At 39.3% G+C, this 18,980-nt stretch overlaps 1 protein-coding gene across 2 annotated transcripts in view; it reads left to right on the forward strand.

Annotated features, from left to right (window-relative positions):
* Nucleotides 1–18,755, forward strand: part of IGF2BP3 (insulin like growth factor 2 mRNA binding protein 3) — a 116,709-nt gene extending 97,954 nt beyond the window's left edge. For both annotated transcript variants that reach the window (XM_074862871.1, XM_074862862.1), the window contains exons 11-15: nucleotides 5,654–5,773; nucleotides 9,848–9,922; nucleotides 13,602–13,733; nucleotides 15,080–15,193; nucleotides 16,129–18,755. In XM_074862871.1, coding sequence (XP_074718972.1) covers nucleotides 5,654–5,773; nucleotides 9,848–9,922; nucleotides 13,602–13,733; nucleotides 15,080–15,193; nucleotides 16,129–16,230 — 543 coding nt within the window. In that variant the 3' untranslated portion in view covers nucleotides 16,231–18,755. The remainder of the gene's footprint in view (nucleotides 1–5,653; nucleotides 5,774–9,847; nucleotides 9,923–13,601; nucleotides 13,734–15,079; nucleotides 15,194–16,128) is intronic.
* Nucleotides 18,756–18,980: the final 225 nt, after the last annotated feature.

Consider the following 18,980-nt stretch of genomic DNA (forward strand, 5'->3'; position numbering starts at 1 on the left):
TCATAGCTTTATTTTTCCCAGTTTTCATCCTTGCCTGGCCATGCTTTGGCTGTTATGCAAGTGTCAGATGAGGAGGAATGTTTTTACTTCTGATGATCTATCAAGTAAGGGAAAAGCTCTCCTTGTATGTGATTTTGGGCAGTTTGTAGGACTGATGCACCAGGCCTTGGCAGAAGAAATGTTACAACAGAAAGCTTATCCCAAGGGCAGCCTGTTGGGCTCTAACTCTGCAAGCAAGAGTTGCAGAAAGAAGAGTAAATCTGCAAATTTTCTTGGCTGTGAGTCTTCAGCTTCTAGCTCTGGTGTGGAGCAGTAACCCTCATGGTGAAGGGCATGGGGAAGTATCCCAAGGAGGGGAAGAGCCAGCTGAGGAAAACTAAGAAATGACTGCTCTGCTAAGCCAGTTTGTTAAGAGTAAACTATAATGTGGTAGGGATGTCAGCAGAGGAGCAATTCTGAGAAAATCTTCTGTAGGACTGCAGAGTCTGACTGGAGTGAAGGGGACCATCCTGATGATACATGCATTGCAGGAGCTCCAGGCAAGCCCAGTATAATGAGAAAGATGACAGGAGTTACAGGATTCAGGAACAGATTAGGCTAGATCTTGGATGGAATTGATGGGAATTTAATAGAGAAAAAATATTTAAAAAAAAAAAAAAGAAATAGTTGGTATGGGCTGTTAGGCTAGGGACAGATGGCTGGTGTTCAGGGACTTGCAGGAGGTATGGAAGGAGGTGTATCCAAGCTGCTACAGGAAAGAGTCAACTAGTCTAAAATGTTAAGAGCTACTGGTGTGCAGAAGCAGTTGCTTAGCTTCATCCGATGGGGTAGATTAATTTACATCTCTGTTAGATCACTGTTTTCAATCATGATTTAAATGAGCAAGCAGGAAATCTGATTTAAGTTGACTTATCAAGTTTTACATCTGTACTTTAGTTACCTTTCTGAAAGCCTTACTGTAGTCTGTACCACCACAGCTACTCTTTGCTAACATAGTGAATATATCTTTCTATTTAAACAAGTATGCAGTTTACCATTTGCTTTGGTTAATATATTTTTTCCATTTTCTGTTAAAAAAATGATGAATGGTGCTTTTCTTATTTGCTTGATTAATTTTTAACTTCTGATTTTCATCAGGCTACATTTGGATGGAAATTGGAATCCAATTAATGAACAAAACTAGCATTTAAAATTGTTTTCATTAGTTAAATGTGCTGGATATAGACGAAAATTCCTTATCAAGCCTGTTTTGTGTTTAAAGCATACTGATTTTTGTAGAAACAAAGCAAGTATTATCAGCTGTTTATGAACTGAATTAATTGTTTCTGGTTAGCATGCTCTTCAAGAATCTGTTTCTTAGAACTAAGAAATCTTGGTTTCTGAATCTTGCTTTCTGGAGCTCTTTTTTTAAATTCTAAGAAATTTAAGTTCTCCATCTGAGTGAACATCCTGGTGTTGTATGTGTGCTCTGGCTATGCAAGACAAACTTCTCTCCCCAAAGCCATATTCCTCAAGTGTATGCAGGCCTCCCACCTCACCACCCAGAGGAGTATGTAGATTGCTTTATATTGTTTAGACCTGTTCAGTGTTAGGGTGGACTAGTCCTGAGCCCACCCCACCAATATGCTAGGGCAGAGGAGACATCACAGTGCATCACAGACCTCTGAGAGAGTTACTCATGAATTAGGATGGATGTGTGGACCATACATCTTGGAGAACCTAGGTTACTATTTAAAAAGATATTTTTCCACATTTTGGTCAGTTCCCAGGGCTGGGCTGGTCTTGAATAAACTATTTTCTTGGGGGGGTGGGTGGGTGGGGAATAGAGTCAATGGGGAAGAGAAGAAAATTGCACAGACTTCTCCATGTACAGGAGACCTTACTGTTGTCAACTAATTCCATGACTTAATGAACTTTACAACTTCAGTAACTAATGCACACAACTTTTAGATTAAAAAGTATTTAAATTTATAACTATACCGTTAAGGGCCTTAAAATTATGAAGTGTAAAAGATGAACTGCAGGATGCTCTCGAGTCATTACAGACAGATCTTCTCCAAGATATATATACACATATATATTTTAGTTTTTAAATTTTAAGTATATGTTTAAGCAAACTTGGCCTTGTTAAGGGAGTGAACGTTGAAGCTCAGATTCCACACAGTGGGAAATTAGTTCCCTAAATTTAGTGCTTCTAACATATGTTTAAGATCTAGGAATCTATTTCTGATATAACTTATGCTAGAAGTTCCTGGAAAGCTCTATGACTTATGCAGCATGGCACGGGGAAGATTAAATTATAGTTGATTTTCTTCCATCCTGAGATCCTCAGAAGCATCTGTAAGATTGATGGGTGGTGTAGTCATTGCATTACGTTTTGATGTGTTTCTTTTGGAGGATAGTCTTCCAGTAAATACAAAAGGATTTTAAAATTATTGTGGGTAAGGAGGTGGACAGATAATAAATTGAACTTGGTGTTATGATACTCTCTTAAAAGCTTTAGCTAGACTTGATTTCTGCCAGAAGAAAAAAGAAAGAGCTGTTGTTTTTGACATTCATGCTTTAAAACAAATCAAACAGTATGGTTTTTTGAGTGGTTAAAAATCACTGTGGGTAAAGAAATGGACATAATTTCTCTAAATCCTGTGTGATGTTATACTGGAGATGAATTTTGTTTTACGTATGTGCCAGTGTGTTTTGCAGACAAGAATCTGAAAAATGATAATGTATAAACAGTTCAGTATTGACAGATTCTCCACTGTTCCTTAATAAACATATATCACTATTACATCAAAACGGAAGTGTAATATCAAAGAATCTCACTCACACAAATAATAAAAGTAGTCCTTTAGGAAAAAAGAAGTTGAAATGTATCAACAAGTCAAAATTATGAGGAGGGATGAGGGGAGAGTGCTACAGTGAGCTGACTGTACAGTTGGAAAGACACATGTACATCTTTTGTCTTTCATTGCATTTGCTGCCCATGTTTAAGGGTGAGGCAGCAGAAAGGAATTTCAGTGGTGAATTGAATCTAGCCAAGAAAGTGGCTTGAAATCAAGCTTCGGGAAGGAGAGGGGAAAACTGTGCTGCAGGCAGATGGGCAACAGAGGGAAGGCAGGAAATATCTGCAAACAAAAGTAATGAAGTTTGATTTGTTTCTATGGTAGAGAAATGTGTCTGGAGGTGGATTTAGGTAGAAGCTGTGTAAATTCTTGAAAACCAAGTCAGGTTACGTGTTTGATTTGTAGCAGTGTTGTATGAATTAGCTGGAAAGCTTGTGTGCATTAGTTCAAAGTTTACCTGGAAGAGGGTGGCTGGAGTTGCATGTTGGAGGGCAAACTTTGGCAGTGGACTTTTGAGGAGCTGGAGCATGTGTGGACAATTGAAGGCAGTGGTCAAGGAGATAAGTGAGTAAGGGGTGGCTAAGCTGTCTCCACCTGGACTGGAAAGAGGTTACCTCTACATACATTGCAGTTAGTATGGGTCAACAAAACCAGAAAAAAACAAATGCCTCGTGAATTTGTATTAATTTAGAAACAGTTTTCTGAAGTGGTGAGATCAACCAAGTACCCACAGTAGCATTTCCGAATTACTGGAAATCTTGCTGGGTTCACAATGAACATGTAAAAGGACTTACTACGAGTACATTCACCGGACGTTTGTGATAATAGGAGGAGAAAGTGAGTAATCTTCTGGAAAGCGGTTTAACATATATACTGAAGTGACTGGTATCTTTCATCACAAATATGTAGTTTCAGGGCGTAGTTTTGAGATCGTTTTAAACTGATCTGTAGGCAGATTAAAAGGGCTGTTCCCACCTTTTCCCATGCCATGACCTAATTGCTGCTGCTTCCTCCCTTGTTCCAGGACTGCTGCTTGTGTGGCGCTCTGGTTATTTGGGTCAGGGGCCCACTGTGTGCCTTAAAAATCGGCTGGACCTGCAATCTTGCTGGCCCCAAAGCACACAGGGCAGTGGGGAGGCGGGGTGAGGAGGGCTGCAACCTGTGTCTGGGGAAAATGTGGGTTTAAACCAGCATAAACTGACTGAATCCTGATGCCTTGTACGTGTGAAAACACAGGGTAAATTGTGCAACTGTTGCGATCACCTAAAGCGTCTGGCAGAATGTGTTTCTATTCTCAATATCCTATTCTGGGGTTTCTTCACCTGGTACATGGAGCTGTGCCTGGAATTTGTTTCCCCTGAGGTTACAGTTGACTTGCGTTTACCAAAAATACAGTGGTAAAACTTGGAAACAAGCATTTTGTTCTGATTTTTTTTTTTTATGGTTAATGCACTGGGACTTTGCTTCCCCTTGAAATAAGTTACTGAAATTTAAATATAAGTAGAGATAGCTTTTTTAGGATTGCAGCTGGTTTTTGCTTTGTGTTGCATATAGCATATCTTTTTCTGAAAATATCCCAGAAAAAGCTGCTTCGGTAGGCTTTTGTATGTGGGTCTGTGTCCCTACCAAAATACACAAGTGAGCAAATCTAAATGAGCACAGTTGGTCCCACATGCTCTGCTCACTGGTGTTTGGGCTGGTCTGCATGGTGGGCACAGAGAAAGTGAGGATGAGGATGGCTGTGTTGTCTTCAAATACCCCTGCAGGAAAAGGGCTTGTTGGTTTGATCTTGTTGAGGATGAGCAAAGCAAATTTTGAAAATACATGAGGGCTACATAGAGGAAGAAATGCTTTAAAAGAGGTGGGTCTTAAATACCTTCTAGTTCAAAGAAAGGCTTGTGTGAAATGCTTTTGAGAAGTAACCCTGACATAAGTGGATGGATTAATGGTATGGTTGGCGTAGTGGGTACTTGGTGGTGCTCCAGTAGTCCGAGACGAGCTCTTCTGAGGCTGGTAAAATAGTTATGGTTTATTGTGGCATATGTAACCCTGCAGTTCAATCATTGCTATGCAGCATGTAGAGAGGATCTCAAGTGTTATGATGTGCTCTCCAGCTGGGGCATCTGCTTGAAAGCAATAGGAAGCTGTAGTGGTGCCTGATATCCAGTGGGTGCAACGTTAGGGTCCTCTTGCTTTTAAGAACGCCTAATCTGATGTTTAATTTACTAGCCTGCTTGAGGCCTGCTGCCAAGGCTCCAACTGTTGCATAATGTTACACAGGAGGAATCGCTGGCAGTTTTCAAGCTGGCTATCATTCCAGATCACTCCCACACAAAGGAAATTGTAGCATATATGTAACTCTGAGGCTTTTTGTGCCACTCTCAGCACAATCTAAAATTAAAAAAATAACTAGGAAAACTAGAAAGAGTTTGCCTGCTCAGGCTGTAGCCGCTCTGCTTGTAGCAGCCTCATCTGCAGTCTTGCATGTGGAAGAGAATCCAGATAGTGACAGGTAAGAATGAAAGCCTCGCAAAGAAGCAACACCTCAATCATTTTTTAAAAACTCCTAAGCATTAAAATTGTAAGTATTTTATAAAAGATAAAATAATCCTCTTTTGGCTCAAACTCTTCTTTCATGTTCTGTGAACTTCGTGATTCCCAGAAAAAGCCAGACCCTAATATTCAGACATCACAGGACATAGTAAGATTTCCCCCTCATTTCCATGCATGCCTGTTCTGTACGCGTTTTCCTGTCAGTCTGATTCGTAATGTTCAAAAACATTCACTACATATTTCCTTCTTCCCCACAGCAACAGCCCGAGTCTGAGACTGTTCATCTGTTCATCCCAGCCTTGGCAGTTGGAGCTATTATTGGCAAGCAGGGACAGCACATCAAACAACTTTCTCGTTTTGCAGGCGCATCTATTAAGGTATTATTACACTGACTAACTTTCTGTCTATTCTACATGACACTTTCAGCAAGTTTGCACAAGCCATGTTTTCGTGAATGTCCTCCCCCACTCCGTGCTTAGAATGTGATGTGATAAATGGTACATTTGTTTATAAATCATCTTTTAATCTTCCTTGAGACAAGATAATTAGAAGCATGTTTTCAAACGTCTCCTGAGGTGTGAAATATAAGCTGCAAAGAAAACTACTTTGGTGGTCTTGATTTCTTAGAAACAGACTTAAGCCTTAATGATGCAGTGCTTAAAGGCTTTATTCTTGCTTTTGGTAAAGTGAAAATTGGTGAGGTAAATTCCCCTTCTAAAAACAGCAGCACAGGTGAAGTCTCCTACTGCTGTGGACGCTCTTGTTCTGTTCCAGATGGATTGGTCTGGGCTGGCTTGGATGGCTTCACGCTGAAGGGTTTGTCTTGAAATCACCCATGTACTCTAAGCTCCTGGGGTTGGTTGGTTCTTTAACATTATGTTTACCCCTGGCACCCTGCTTTAACATCCAGCTGTTTATGTTGACTGCCTCAATGTAGCTGAGAAGACGATGGTTTGCAGAGGTTGGCTTAATGGTAGCTTAAGTTTGAATTTTAGTCAATTTAGTGAAATCCTCCTTGGCTGTGTGTAGGGTTTGGTACCAGTTGTGGTTTGTAGGAAGGCCTGGAGTTTCTGCTACTAATGCCATTGTAACCACAAGCATCTTCTCTAGATGCTTGAGCTTCTTGTAAATAGCCAGTTCTGCTATTCTGTGCTGTAAAGATAATGTTTTGGCCTAAATTAAAAAAGAAAGAAACCCACAGCATGTAGCTTTGTCATGCACTGTTAGACTGACATTTTCCGGCACAGATGAAGCAAACATTTTCTTCTCAGTTCTCTTTTTGCTCAGGAGATGTGGCCTGTTTAGTGAATGCTATGGCAGGGATCTGCCAAAGGTTGGGGCAGAGCTGGTTGTGCTGAGTTGAGCTTGGTGAAGCCAGTGAGGCTGGGCTTGGCTTGGAAGGTGTTCATCTAAGTGTGCAGAGAAAAATAATTGGGGAACCCTGATGAATGCATCTTGTGTGTGGTTTGCCGAATGCAGATCCATTTACTGGCCAATCAACCAACTGGCACACTGCCCAATTCCATCCTTTATTGAGCAGTATATTAAATAGTTGTTATACTACCCAGATGGTTTATGTTAGTAGAGCACTAATAATCATATTTTTAGGGGAAAAAAATGGAATAGAAGAAAGTGAAAGGTGTTAAATTTTCTTTATCAAAACTGTGTTGCATGGAGGAGTGATGTATCGCATGTATTTCCTCTTTCTCTCTCCATTCCCATAGTTTGTGTCTAAAAATTAAGTGGTATATGGAAAGTAATGCTAGGTGGAGAGAGAAATGTGAAATAACCTGGACCTCCAAGAACCCGTTCAAACTAGTTCTTTAGTTGGTCTTTGGAAGACAGTTTAGTGGAAAGGGAGTTTCCCATGTTTCTCATGCATCTGGCTAACAGTGGCCTCAGGCTTCCTTTGCTGGCTGGCACCCCTCTACTCTACGCACTTAACATATCTGTATTAATTGAAATTCAGTTAAAAGTTTGTTAAAGCTCTGGTCTTTTGTTCCTTCAGGAGGAATAAAGTAAAGACGATTTTTGTGGGAATGGGATTAAATCTTAACAGAACTGTACAGATACAGGGTATGCTTGCTAAATTGGGAAGTTGTATGTATGTTGATCAACTAAAATAAAAATGCAGATTCATCAGTAATCTGACAGAACAGTATGGAGCAGCACACTTGCTTCTGTGTGAAGTGTTAAATGTGTCAGTAGTAACTTATTCAAAACTTCTGTTTTGTTGACCACGTTTTGTTGACCACCTGCCCTTTATCATAACTTTTGAGCAAAATAATAAATTGTGAACCATCAAGGAGTCTGTGCTTTTCACTAAGAGTTGGAGGGAGTGCTGCCTGAGTAACTTTTAACTTGCCCAACTGTAGTAATTTTAGTTTGTGGAGGAAGTGAGTTTTTGTGCACAACACTGAACTTGTTTTGAGTTGTGCTGTAGATTGTTACAGATGAGAACATTTTACATCCCCGTGCATTGTCTTTGTTCTTGTGCTGAGCTTTGTAGATCTGATGAAACTCTTTAGCCACAAAGTAAGGTAAATAAACTGTGTGGATGCACAGGGGTTCGGCATAAGGCTGTGGTGTCCAGCCCATCACTTAAAGAGGTGCATGAGGCTGTTGATGAGTTCAGGTTGCATCCCTGTGCTGGGGGTTATTGCGTGGTTAATACGGGCACCAGCAGATGGAATTATTTGGCAAAGGTGCCAGGCAGAGATTTCTGGGCTGTCTGTTGCCCACTCTGTACTTTAGTGCTGGGAACTATTGACATCATCTTGGTTATAAATTACACCCTTCCCGTCCCTGAAGGAGTTGGGATGACCGTTATAGGTTTTGGGTGTATGAAGTTGTCAGCTTGTGACTTGGCATATGGAAGATAGGTTGTTTTCCAGTTAGAAATGTAAAACTATTTCTCTCAGAAGTTAAAAATTCACCACTTGGATACTATTTGTATGTATGTAACTTCTCCCTCCAAGACCAGACAGACAAAATTCACACTGAAGTCTCTTAGGCTGCCCCTTCAGACATTGAAATATTAGTTGGTACATGTTTCTTTCCCAGCCCTCAGCCATGTTTTACTCCAGCTGCTGAGAACAGGATATTCTAAGATAAAAGCAAAGCAAGAAATGTTCCAGAATACTTAAACATGTGTAAGATGTAATGAAGGCTTGATGGAAAATACTTCTCCTAAAATTTCAATGAAGGTGCTGGTGTTCACTAAGAAAACATGAGGTGACTGAGAGGCAAACTACTATGTCCATTTTATATGAATGGCAATTATCAGGCTGAGCTCTGTTCAGTCAGCTGCCTCCAAATGTGCCTCGAAATTTTGTCTCTCTAAAATACTTGTGTTTCAAAGAATGAATGGATTTAGTCTGTGCTTGTCCTACCACAACGTCATGTCGTATAAATGTATGGCTGTAAAATGAATGTGTATTTTTAGATATAGCCAACTGGAACACAGTAATCGCATGAAAAATAAATATGCAAACCAGATAACTAGTATGTAATGGTTTCTCCATCTTGGGGTACAATATGAACAATTATATAAACTTTCGTTAGCAAAATTCTTTAGTGAAAATGATGCATGGTGACTGGTAATTTGTCTGAAATAAACTACAGCTGTTAAATATGAATAACATCCCTATGCCAACAGCTAAGATGAAATCCTGTAGTGTTTAATATATTGCCCATTCAACAGCAGCTATGTAATACTAGATGCAACAATGGAAATGTCAGTTGTGATAAACAAAAGATTCATCCAGAATGTCAGAGGCTAGTTTGAATTATTTAATGCCACTGGAGTCTGAGAACAACACCCACAGAAATCTTACTTTTGTGGTGACATGAACTGCTAAAGACCCTACAGGCGTCTCTGTCTCAGCTCTGGTGGAGCTTAATTTTTATTTGGGTCACACAAATAAATGTCTGTAGATACAAACCCCTTGGAAATTGTGAACTCATTGTCCAGTATAGAGGAATGTTTTGGATCTGGTTAGTTACAAAAGTAAAGTGATCTTCTGTTTTCAGGGGCACAGATGCAAACTTTTGCTAACGAGCCAAACTTGTTAGAAAGATTGTTTAAGTTAGTGGGTAGGGATGAGAATCTCGGTCTATTAACCATACTTGTCTTTTTGAAGGCTACATGTCTTGCATCACTCATAGCCACATGAAAATGGCTTGTGGGATTTTGCCATATGTGGATGAGTAGCTATGCCTTTAATTTTCAGAAGTAAATTTGCTACAGTTTAGCCAATTTCTCCATATTTCATTATAGCTAATTAATGCACTTTAAAGAGAACAAACCCGTCGTGACTGAAGTGTAATGCTGCGGCTGTAACGAATAATTTTTCACTCTTGAACAGAATGTGAGACTGAAGCGGGGAGGAGGTGGCTTTAAACTATTCCTTCAAAAGACAGCAACCAAAAACTATGTTTATCCATTCCAGATTGCCCCTGCTGAAGGACCAGATGCCAAGCTGAGAATGGTTATCATCACTGGACCTCCAGAAGCTCAGTTCAAGGTACAACATATAAAAATGTGTCAGTCTGTAGTGGCCTTTGGACTGTAACGGACAATACTGAAAACAAAACACTTGGTTCCAAGCACCATTTTATTCAGAAGTTTGGTAAACACTTGATTTTTGCTTTCCTTTTGCCGAAAGGTATCCTGTGAATTTGAGTAATACAGTACTATCACAGGCCACATTCTGGTCACCTGAAAACTGGTGGGAGTTTCATGTAAGTTAGAACCAAGTCTAGCATGAAAATATGGCCATGTTACATTCCTTTTTTCCCTTTTATCTACAAGCACAATAGTTCAGTCTTTCAAGCCTGTTTTAATACATGCAACAGTCTAGTGTGTTTAATTGGAATAACAAAGCTGACAAGATGAGAGACTGAGTCTTCCGAGGTTACTGTTATGTGCCAAACGGAAAATGTTTTTTGGGTAGCTCTGCAGATAAATGCAGAACTTCTAATTGTATTTACACTACAACTGCAAGGAGATACTCAACCTGATTATCCCATTTGTGTTCAAATTGAGTCCTGGAGTGGCCATCTGCCTTAAGTGCCAAGGGGTAAATCTAGTTACCCCAAAAGGAGTTGACTATGTTAGGAGTGATGCAGACAGCTCAGTGCAGCAGCCTGGCCTCATCAGAGATGAGGCCCAGAGCAGGTAGAAAGTCACTTGAGAGTTCATGTCCTGGCATCGTTCTCCTGCCTGTTCTCATTTTTGTCTTTGTATTTTTGCTTTGGGGCATCTTGCAAGAAGGAGGTGCACAAACTTCAGGCATATCTAGAATCAGTTTCATTAATGCCTTTAGGAATTTTGGAGAAGCATCAGGGCAGGTATTTTGCAGTGGTAACAGAGAACTAGGTACATTTGGGATTATTGCTCGGTTACCATATACATTCAAGAAGCTATTGAAGGCAAAGGATAATTTAGAAGCTCTGCCTCCTTGGGGTTTTCTGTGTGCATGTGGGCTTGGCCACAGGGCATGGTCCATACATGGAGTGCTCCTGTGATCTGGGATCGGCACAAGGTCAGACTCTGGCTACCTTTTCTTTCCATCAGATATCAGTGAACTTACCCTCAAGAAGTAGCAGGCCGAAGTAGATTTGGGCATCCCTTATCCTGACTTTTCATGTAGGCAAAGGCTTGTCCTCAGGCTTCCTCCCTAAGATAGAATCAAATTCCCACAGAGTTCTTTTGCCAGCTCTTCTCCCCACTCTGGATCATGCAAGGAGGAAAGTCTCCCATTTCTGCACCCCATACATTGGTTAAAACCATTTCAATCAGTCAATTTGCTACACTTGGACTTCCGCTTGCAAAAGAGGGATCAATGTACTAGCACAGCTGATGCCTCTGAGTATGCTGGCCTTGTGAAGGAGAAGGGTTATGCCTTCGGGCTTCCCTCAGCTCCAGTCCTTGTAGTCTTTTACTACTCTTTGAGCAGTGCCCTCTTGACTGAGATGGGCAGAGGCAGAGTTCAGTCCTTTTCTTTTATCACCAGTATTAACCTGAAGCATGCCCTACAGTCAGGGCTAAACTTCATTAATGCTGTCCTTAAGCTCTGTTTAAGAAAGGTCTTCTCTATCTTTGAGCATAAGCTATTGCTTGTTAGGCACCAAGAATGTAATCTGGGTGCACAACTTGAAGAGGGTATAGGTGCTGCTCAGATGAGTAACCACTTCTTGGAGAGGCGGTGTCATCCCAGAGCCTGTGAATTTGGCATCCTTTCCCTACTACGTTGTGTTCTGCTGTCTGTGATTCATGTCCATAGTAGCTGCAGTGGCTGCACCCCTTTCTTCCTCAGCTGCAGTAGTCTGAGGATGTTGTGGTATGCAGGGCTATTTATTAGCAAGGCAATGGGAAGAGAATATGCCACTGTTTACAGCCTCTGCTGCAGTGCTCCCTAGAGTTTAGGCACACCTGTGACATGAATGTTCAGAGATGATCATGTTGCCTTGGATATGGGACACATGCAAGCAAAGTGGAATCTAGTGTAGGCAACATCTTTCAGCCACTATTTTACTGTGAAGGAGCTGCAGCCCAGTTAGGTGGTTTCTTTTTCTTGAGACTTGTTCAAGAGCTGAAAGATTTGGGATGTTGGAAATACATCTTCTGTCTTTTTAAAAAGTCAACATCTCGCCTTGCTTTATATAATTCAGCAGTAATGCATGTTTTTTTCCTATAGTACCTCTCCCACTGAGCCCTGCAGCCTGTGCAAGTTGTCAAGGTCTTATGCACGTGAAAAGCATTGCTATTGAAATAAAAAGGGCTATGCTGGCTACTGTCTGTCTCTAACAAATTTGGAAATAGTTTCAGAATCTCCAGCTCAAGATGATGGCTGGGAGTAGTGGTTTATCTGCTCTTGGCAAACCCTTTTGAAGTTTTCCTGGAACAGGAATCTTTGATTCTAGGGCTGTAGATGGTGACAGAACATGGTAGTTCTTGTATGGCTTGTCTTTTGTGTCACTGAAAAAATGATAGCTTTTGTCCTCTGTGACAGGGTCCCATGACCTGCAGTATCCCATCTAGGTCAAAGCCATGCATTAGAGATTTTTCCATACTCTTCAGGTGGAGTCTGACTTACCCAAAATACTGAGTACTTCCAGCTCCAAAGTCACAAAATGTCTTACATCTTACGCTTTCTAGAATAGCATGAACTTGAGTAGGCTTTTAGAATGTGAGCTAGAAATAAGATAAAATAAGCTGCCACTATTTAAAATCATTATCACATTGTGCAATCTTTTTGGACTTCTCCTATTTCGTGGCAGTGGTGGCCTGTAAGATGGTTGGTTTCAGCATGTATGCAGTGACAGGGCTGGTGAGTGTGATTTAAAGAAGGTGATAAAGGATCTGAAGTGGAAAGGCTTTATGGTCTTAGGTTTTATGGTCTTTACAGAGCATCTCTCTTCAGTATCTCAACAGAAATGTTCTTCTGATGCTCTAGGAGATGTGGAGTAGAAGATCTCATTACTATTTCTCAAGAATTTACTGATGAATGGCAGGGAATAAGGAAATAAATATGTTTAAAAATTGTCAAGATTCATGAGCTTAGTCTCGGGACATTCTTCTTGCTACCTGGCATTTGCGTGTTCCCCAGAAAAGTGAACTGTGTGCTGGTTGGGGTAATACTGTTCCCATGGTGCTATTTCGATCTAGGTAGTTTGATTTTTCACTTTGGGAAATTGAGAAAGCTCAGATTTATTTATTTTTAAACAGTATGTTGTAATGGATTGTAAAAGTAAGCTATTTGCTCTAATTGGAGTCTTTATCCCATGACTTGGCAGGGTGGGGGGCTGCTTTTTTTTTTAAGCAAAGTATCCTTAAAAGAATGGGTTTCTGAACCAATTGATTGCATTCTGTGTTTCTGGGTGTAATAAAAAAATGACAGTTCTTTTTCCCACCACTCTCTACCTCTATAGAGCTGCAATAGTTTCTTTTAAAAGCAGTATTTCTACTGAAAAGCAGAATAATAATGATCTCTGAATTATTCAATGATTCCCTGGTTTGTCATGCAATCTTTAAAGCTGGACAGTCGGCTTCCTAGTTTACTACAAAGACTTCTTTTAGAAAAATATTTATTAGGGAAAATGCTTTGTTAGGGTTATGTATTAAGAATTCTCCTCTTTGGAATGTCTTGAAGTTAACTAGATTTTAGTAAGCACATTCTCTAACTGAAAGCATTTTTGCAGGCTCAAGGGAGAATCTATGGAAAACTTAAAGAAGAAAATTTCTTCGGACCTAAAGAAGAAGTGAAACTTGAGGCTCATATAAAAGTGCCATCCTATGCTGCTGGTAGAGTTATTGGTAAAGGAGGCAAAACAGTAAGTAGCTGAAATAAAACTCTTAGTGTTGTTCAGTTATGTTTCTTATTTCAGTGTGTGTATACATGTATAAGGTTTAAATGTTTAGCTAACTAATAGCTAATCCTTTGAAGTTATTAAAGCAGGTGCTAGTCTCTTAGCTGTACTTGTTAAGGTTTCCTTTCTTCTAGTGTGGAGTCAAGAGAAGTTGATCTCATAGAATGATTTATTTAATCTAAAACAAAAAAACTCCAGAGTTTAACAAAAATTGGTTAGATCTGCAGGGCTTTTAATAGAAATGTAGTTTTTCTATTTAAAATGAAAACACTCCCACTCAAGACCTGCTTCTGTGAACCTTATCTTATGCCAGATTTTGCAAAAAGATTTCACTAATCTCATGGAACTAAAACTAAATCCAGTGTGTCCAAAGGTGGCATTTCTGGCCAAAACTTAGTGAAAGCATAATTTCTAAATAAGTGGTAGGAAATTGACATGTTCAGACCTCAATATTGGGGGGGGAATTTTTTTTTTTGCTTCAACTTAATTGATGGCACTTCTTAAGCTCAGTTTGTGCATGAAGTAACATCACTCAGATTTTTCAGTCCCGAAAAGGTGTTGGTACTCTAATATTTTTATATGGTTTTAAGTCAGGAGCTAGCTGCTACTAGCAAAGTTCAGTCTTGGGTCTCCCTCCTTGAGTGCAACAGGGTCTTGAAATTGTCAGGAGACAAACATGGCCTCTTTCCTTACTTGCAGTGGTAAGAGGTTTAAGGACAAACATCTGTGAGAAGTTGTTAATCTAAAACATTTTTTGATTAAATGATGCTGTGCATTTCTAAAATAAGATTAGTGTAAACAGGGCAAGGATTCTAACCTTACCTCTACTTAACATTATGGAAGCTGATAGGCTACTGAAAATAATGTGGACACTTCTCATTGTTCTTTTTGGAGTTCTCCATCTTGTGGTGGTTTTTCAAGGAAAAACGTATAAATACTTTGACTTTTTTTTCTTCCCTACATCATACATTGTATGAGTTTTCTGACCTTAAACTTGTAAACTCAACTGTAAACACTGTGGCATCTATTTCCTTTTTTAAGTCATGTATTTTAACGCCTTCTGTGTGTTGTATTTAGTCTTTAAAACACTTCTACAAATCTAGAGAACTTGGTGCTAATTTATGTTAGAGACACAAGAAGCTCATCTTGCCACGTGCACGCTGCTGCACAAAGATGCTTTCTGTTAGTGGGTTTCTTATTTTAAACATAACTTAGAGGATGATGTTTCTGTGGTGAGCAGTATCTTTGAGGCTTGGTGGCTGTGGGATATTTGTTTGTTTAAGATTTTGACTTCTTCTATCTATTTACAGGTAAATGAGCTTCAAAACTTGACAAGTGCAGAAGTTGTAGTCCCTCGTGACCAGACACCTGATGAAAATGATCAGGTGGTTGTGAAAATAACTGGTCACTTCTATGCATGCCAGGTAGGAGGACTGGAATGATTTTCTGTATTACCTTGATGTTTCCATGGTCTGTCTTTTATATCCATGTGCTAGAGCCAAGGGATGGAAGACTTTTTTTCAGGATACAGAAAGCACTGCTTGCCAGGCTCCTCTAGTTGTCTTGGTGCAATAAACTTCCCTCATGCCTTGAGACACATTTATAACAATATTGCACTGTTACATATGTAAAACAATTTTCTTAAATTGTCCTATTGATATATGTAGGCTCTGGCACTGCTAAAACTTTCTGAGGAAAAGAAAACCCAAGTTGTGATTGGACTGAAAATCAGATGGGGAAAGGAGGTACAAGCCTGGCAAGAACTGCACCTATATATGCAATTTGTCCACATTGCCCAATCTGTTGATTTAATATCATAAAGAAAAGGATCACAAGATTCTTTCCCCTCACCACATTCTTAGTTCAGACCAATTCCTTTTGATGCTTTGCTATAGGTGACTTGTAATTCAGAAAGGTGATGGGAGGGCTGGTAAATCCTGTAAGTTTGACCTTCTGGATTCCTTGGTGTGTTAAAAAAAAAAAAAAATATTGTCCACTCTATTAAAACAGTGGTTCTTATAAAACATTAGTATCTTCAAAGCAGTAAAATGAAAGTAGCCTGTAGCATCAGTAATCTTAATGTTGATAGTCATTTTCCTATGCTGATGTTTTCTATATTGCAGATGTGAAAACTGACCATGCAGGTAGGTGTGCTAGGTGGAAAAAGAAGAAAAATTAGAAATTAAGTTGTACATCATGACTAACCCAGGTGTATTTTAACTGATGAGTAATCTTGTCACTACTGGGAACTTAGTTATTCCAGATTTTCTTAATCCAAGTAGCATCTATAGTCAGTTATAAACAGCAGTCACTGCAGCATGGCATCATGATAGCTTGTTTCTTCTTCTTTGTCCTTCAGCTTGCTCAGAGAAAAATTCAGGAAATATTGGCTCAGGTAAGAAGGCAGCAGCAACAGCAAAAAACATTGCAAAGCGGACAGCCTCAGCCAAGACGAAAATAAAGGTTTAGAAAATGGCCCATCAGAGACAGATGCCAGACCAAAGACAGACTGTGCGACAGAGAGACGGGTGGTGAGCACCTGTTGAAGTTATATGCAGAAGATCCACCAAGCCAATCACCTGTTCGAGGACCAGGCAACCGTTGAACGCTGTCTCTGAGAATGTATTCTTTAGGCTCTCTCAAACTTTTGAAACCCAGCTTTAAAATAAGGACCCCTTCACTTCCCTTTTGTTCTATTCTCACAATTTAACATAAACTCGTTAGTCTTTTTTATTGTTCTTATTATTCCCCAACAATTTTAGAACTTGGTTTAATGAAGCTTTCTCTTCTGAGTTCACTGGTTTAAAAAAAAAAAAAGAAAAGAAAAAAGAAAAAACCAACAAAAAAAAAGAAAAGGCATTGCTCTTATAGGTCCAGTTGTAAAAGAAGAAACACATTTGGAGGGTGGGATTGTGGGTGGGCTAGGGTTAGAGCAAGGGTATTGACAAGAGTTTAAGTGTTAGTCCCAACGTTGAAACAAGTGGCATTTTTTAAGAAGAATTTGGTTGCATTTTTACATAACACTGCCATGAATAACCTAAGGGAAGTGTTGAATGGTGTTGGCCAGGGCATAAAAAGATAAATATGCATTTTACTAAACTACCTCAGGCATTTAGTACCTCAATGAGAAATTGTTCCTTTTTTGCTTTTTTTTTGGTATTTTGTATACTTTATAAAGCTAATAGTTCTTGAGCATTTTATTTTTTTAAAAAAAAATTAAAATTTGATCAGCCACCAGCCAGGAGTACTACAGGCTTATCGGGGAAAAATATAGTAGAGCACTTCTAGCTGCTGGCTGATGGGAGTAAGGTGGGTAAAAAAAACATAGCCTCAGATTTTCTGAGGGCTTCAACACCATCATTTGTTTAAAAAAAAAAAATTCAGTGAATGTTCAAAAGATAGTGAATGATGCCAACATTCTGATAGCAGCAATGCCGTTTAGTTTTCTTTTAAGATGGGATGAAAAAGTTTGTGACGGTACTTTTTTGGGAACAGGACAAGGAAGTGATGGCAAGAGGCTGGGGTTGGGGGAAAAATTTAGAAGGCTGCAAGAGGCTGAATTTTTTTTTGTGCTACTTGATTGAATGCATGAACCCTTTGTGCCTTTGACCATCACTACCTAATAATGCTACATTTAACCATTTGCAGCCCATTTGGACTTTGCCATTTTGTTCAAAGAGCAAGCTTCATCTTCAGTTTGATAGAACACTTGATCTGCTAGAGCGTATTTGAGGCCACGAGGGTCTCTGCTGTCTGCGGATCACATCATACTGCTTTCAGTTACCACGATGGGGGAAGGTCAAACAGTGTTTGATCACATTGAAAGATAATGAAAGGCTAAGTTTACATATCCAGCCGCTGTTATGGGCCACACTAAGCCACTTTGAAGGTTTTAAAAATTATTACAAGAAAAAAAAAAAAACAAAAACAACAACCTCTCTAGCCTGGCTTATAATAGATGCAGCAGGATTTATGCACGTTCTGCAACCAACCATTAGAGAAGAAAAAAAATGTCAAAAGGCAGGGATAACAGGAAAGTTACCAAATTTTTTAATTTCCGAATGTAATTTGAATGATGATTGTGGTAATAGTGACACATTCAAGTTTCTACAATAAACTTCAGTCTACCTCAGTTTAAGAAAAAAAAAATGTGGCAACACATGGTGCATAAAGACTGCTGTGTGTGTGTGTGTGCGCGTGCGCGCCTGTATGTGTGTGGTCGACAGAGCCATGCTATTACCTCTGAACCTTTTTTTGTGATGTTTTTTGTGCATGAGATGATCAGAATCACCATGCTGCACTGATTTGAGGGGCACAACGAGCAAAAACATTTGTTTCATCATTTTGTTATCTACCTCTTAGGTTCATGTTGAAATAGAGGCATTACTACATAGACTTAGATAATCTTCCCAAAGATCATTGTTGTACAGATTAGATAATTTTGAAAATGGTCTGAAGTGTTTTTCCTGCATCTCTTCTTTACTAATTGGTTTAAAAACCACAAACTTATGTTGTAGTTTTAGCAATGAAAAATGAGTTTCTTTTCCTTTTTTGACAGTGACCTTCATCTAGCCTTTAGGATAATTTTTTTTCTTACAATGAATTTAAAATTACTGAAGTATGAAAAGTCATAGCATTTTAATTTTTGTTGAGGCTTAAGTCAGTCTGACGTTCCTTTCTTAACGTTTGAGAAGGATTTGACTTCATTATTTTCCATAAAAATTCCTTTACAAATAGGCGCTGCATTTACATCTGCTGATTTAAATACTGTCATCTCTCTTAAATTTCTAGACTTAGTATGGTAAATCATGTTTTTCTTTTCAATTGAGACTTGGTAATTTGGAGTATTTGGGAATAGCTAGAAAGTAAATACTGTAAATGATTTCAATATCCACAAAGTATGGATCATTTTTCATCTGTAATGTGCCCCCCAATGCAGCTCCACTTGCCAGATGCCTCTGAATGGAATAAAGAGTTTAACTCCTATCATCAGATAAAGTTGTGTGGTGTTTTTTTAAATTTGAGGCATAAGGACAGACTGTTCTAAGTATTTGTGGTACTTTGATCAAGTTGGTTTTCTGTCCGTAATAACTGGATAAGGATGAAGAGTCACCCAGAGGTATTCCATAGCTGTCAGGGCATCCAGCAGCCAGGTTACAAAGTTTTCACTTCCCAACACAAGCAGTGACTTCTGTGGCTTACAATTCACCT

Source organism: Strix uralensis, chromosome 1, assembly GCF_047716275.1.
Source record: "Strix uralensis isolate ZFMK-TIS-50842 chromosome 1, bStrUra1, whole genome shotgun sequence".
NCBI classification, from domain to species: Eukaryota; Metazoa; Chordata; class Aves; order Strigiformes; family Strigidae; genus Strix; species Strix uralensis.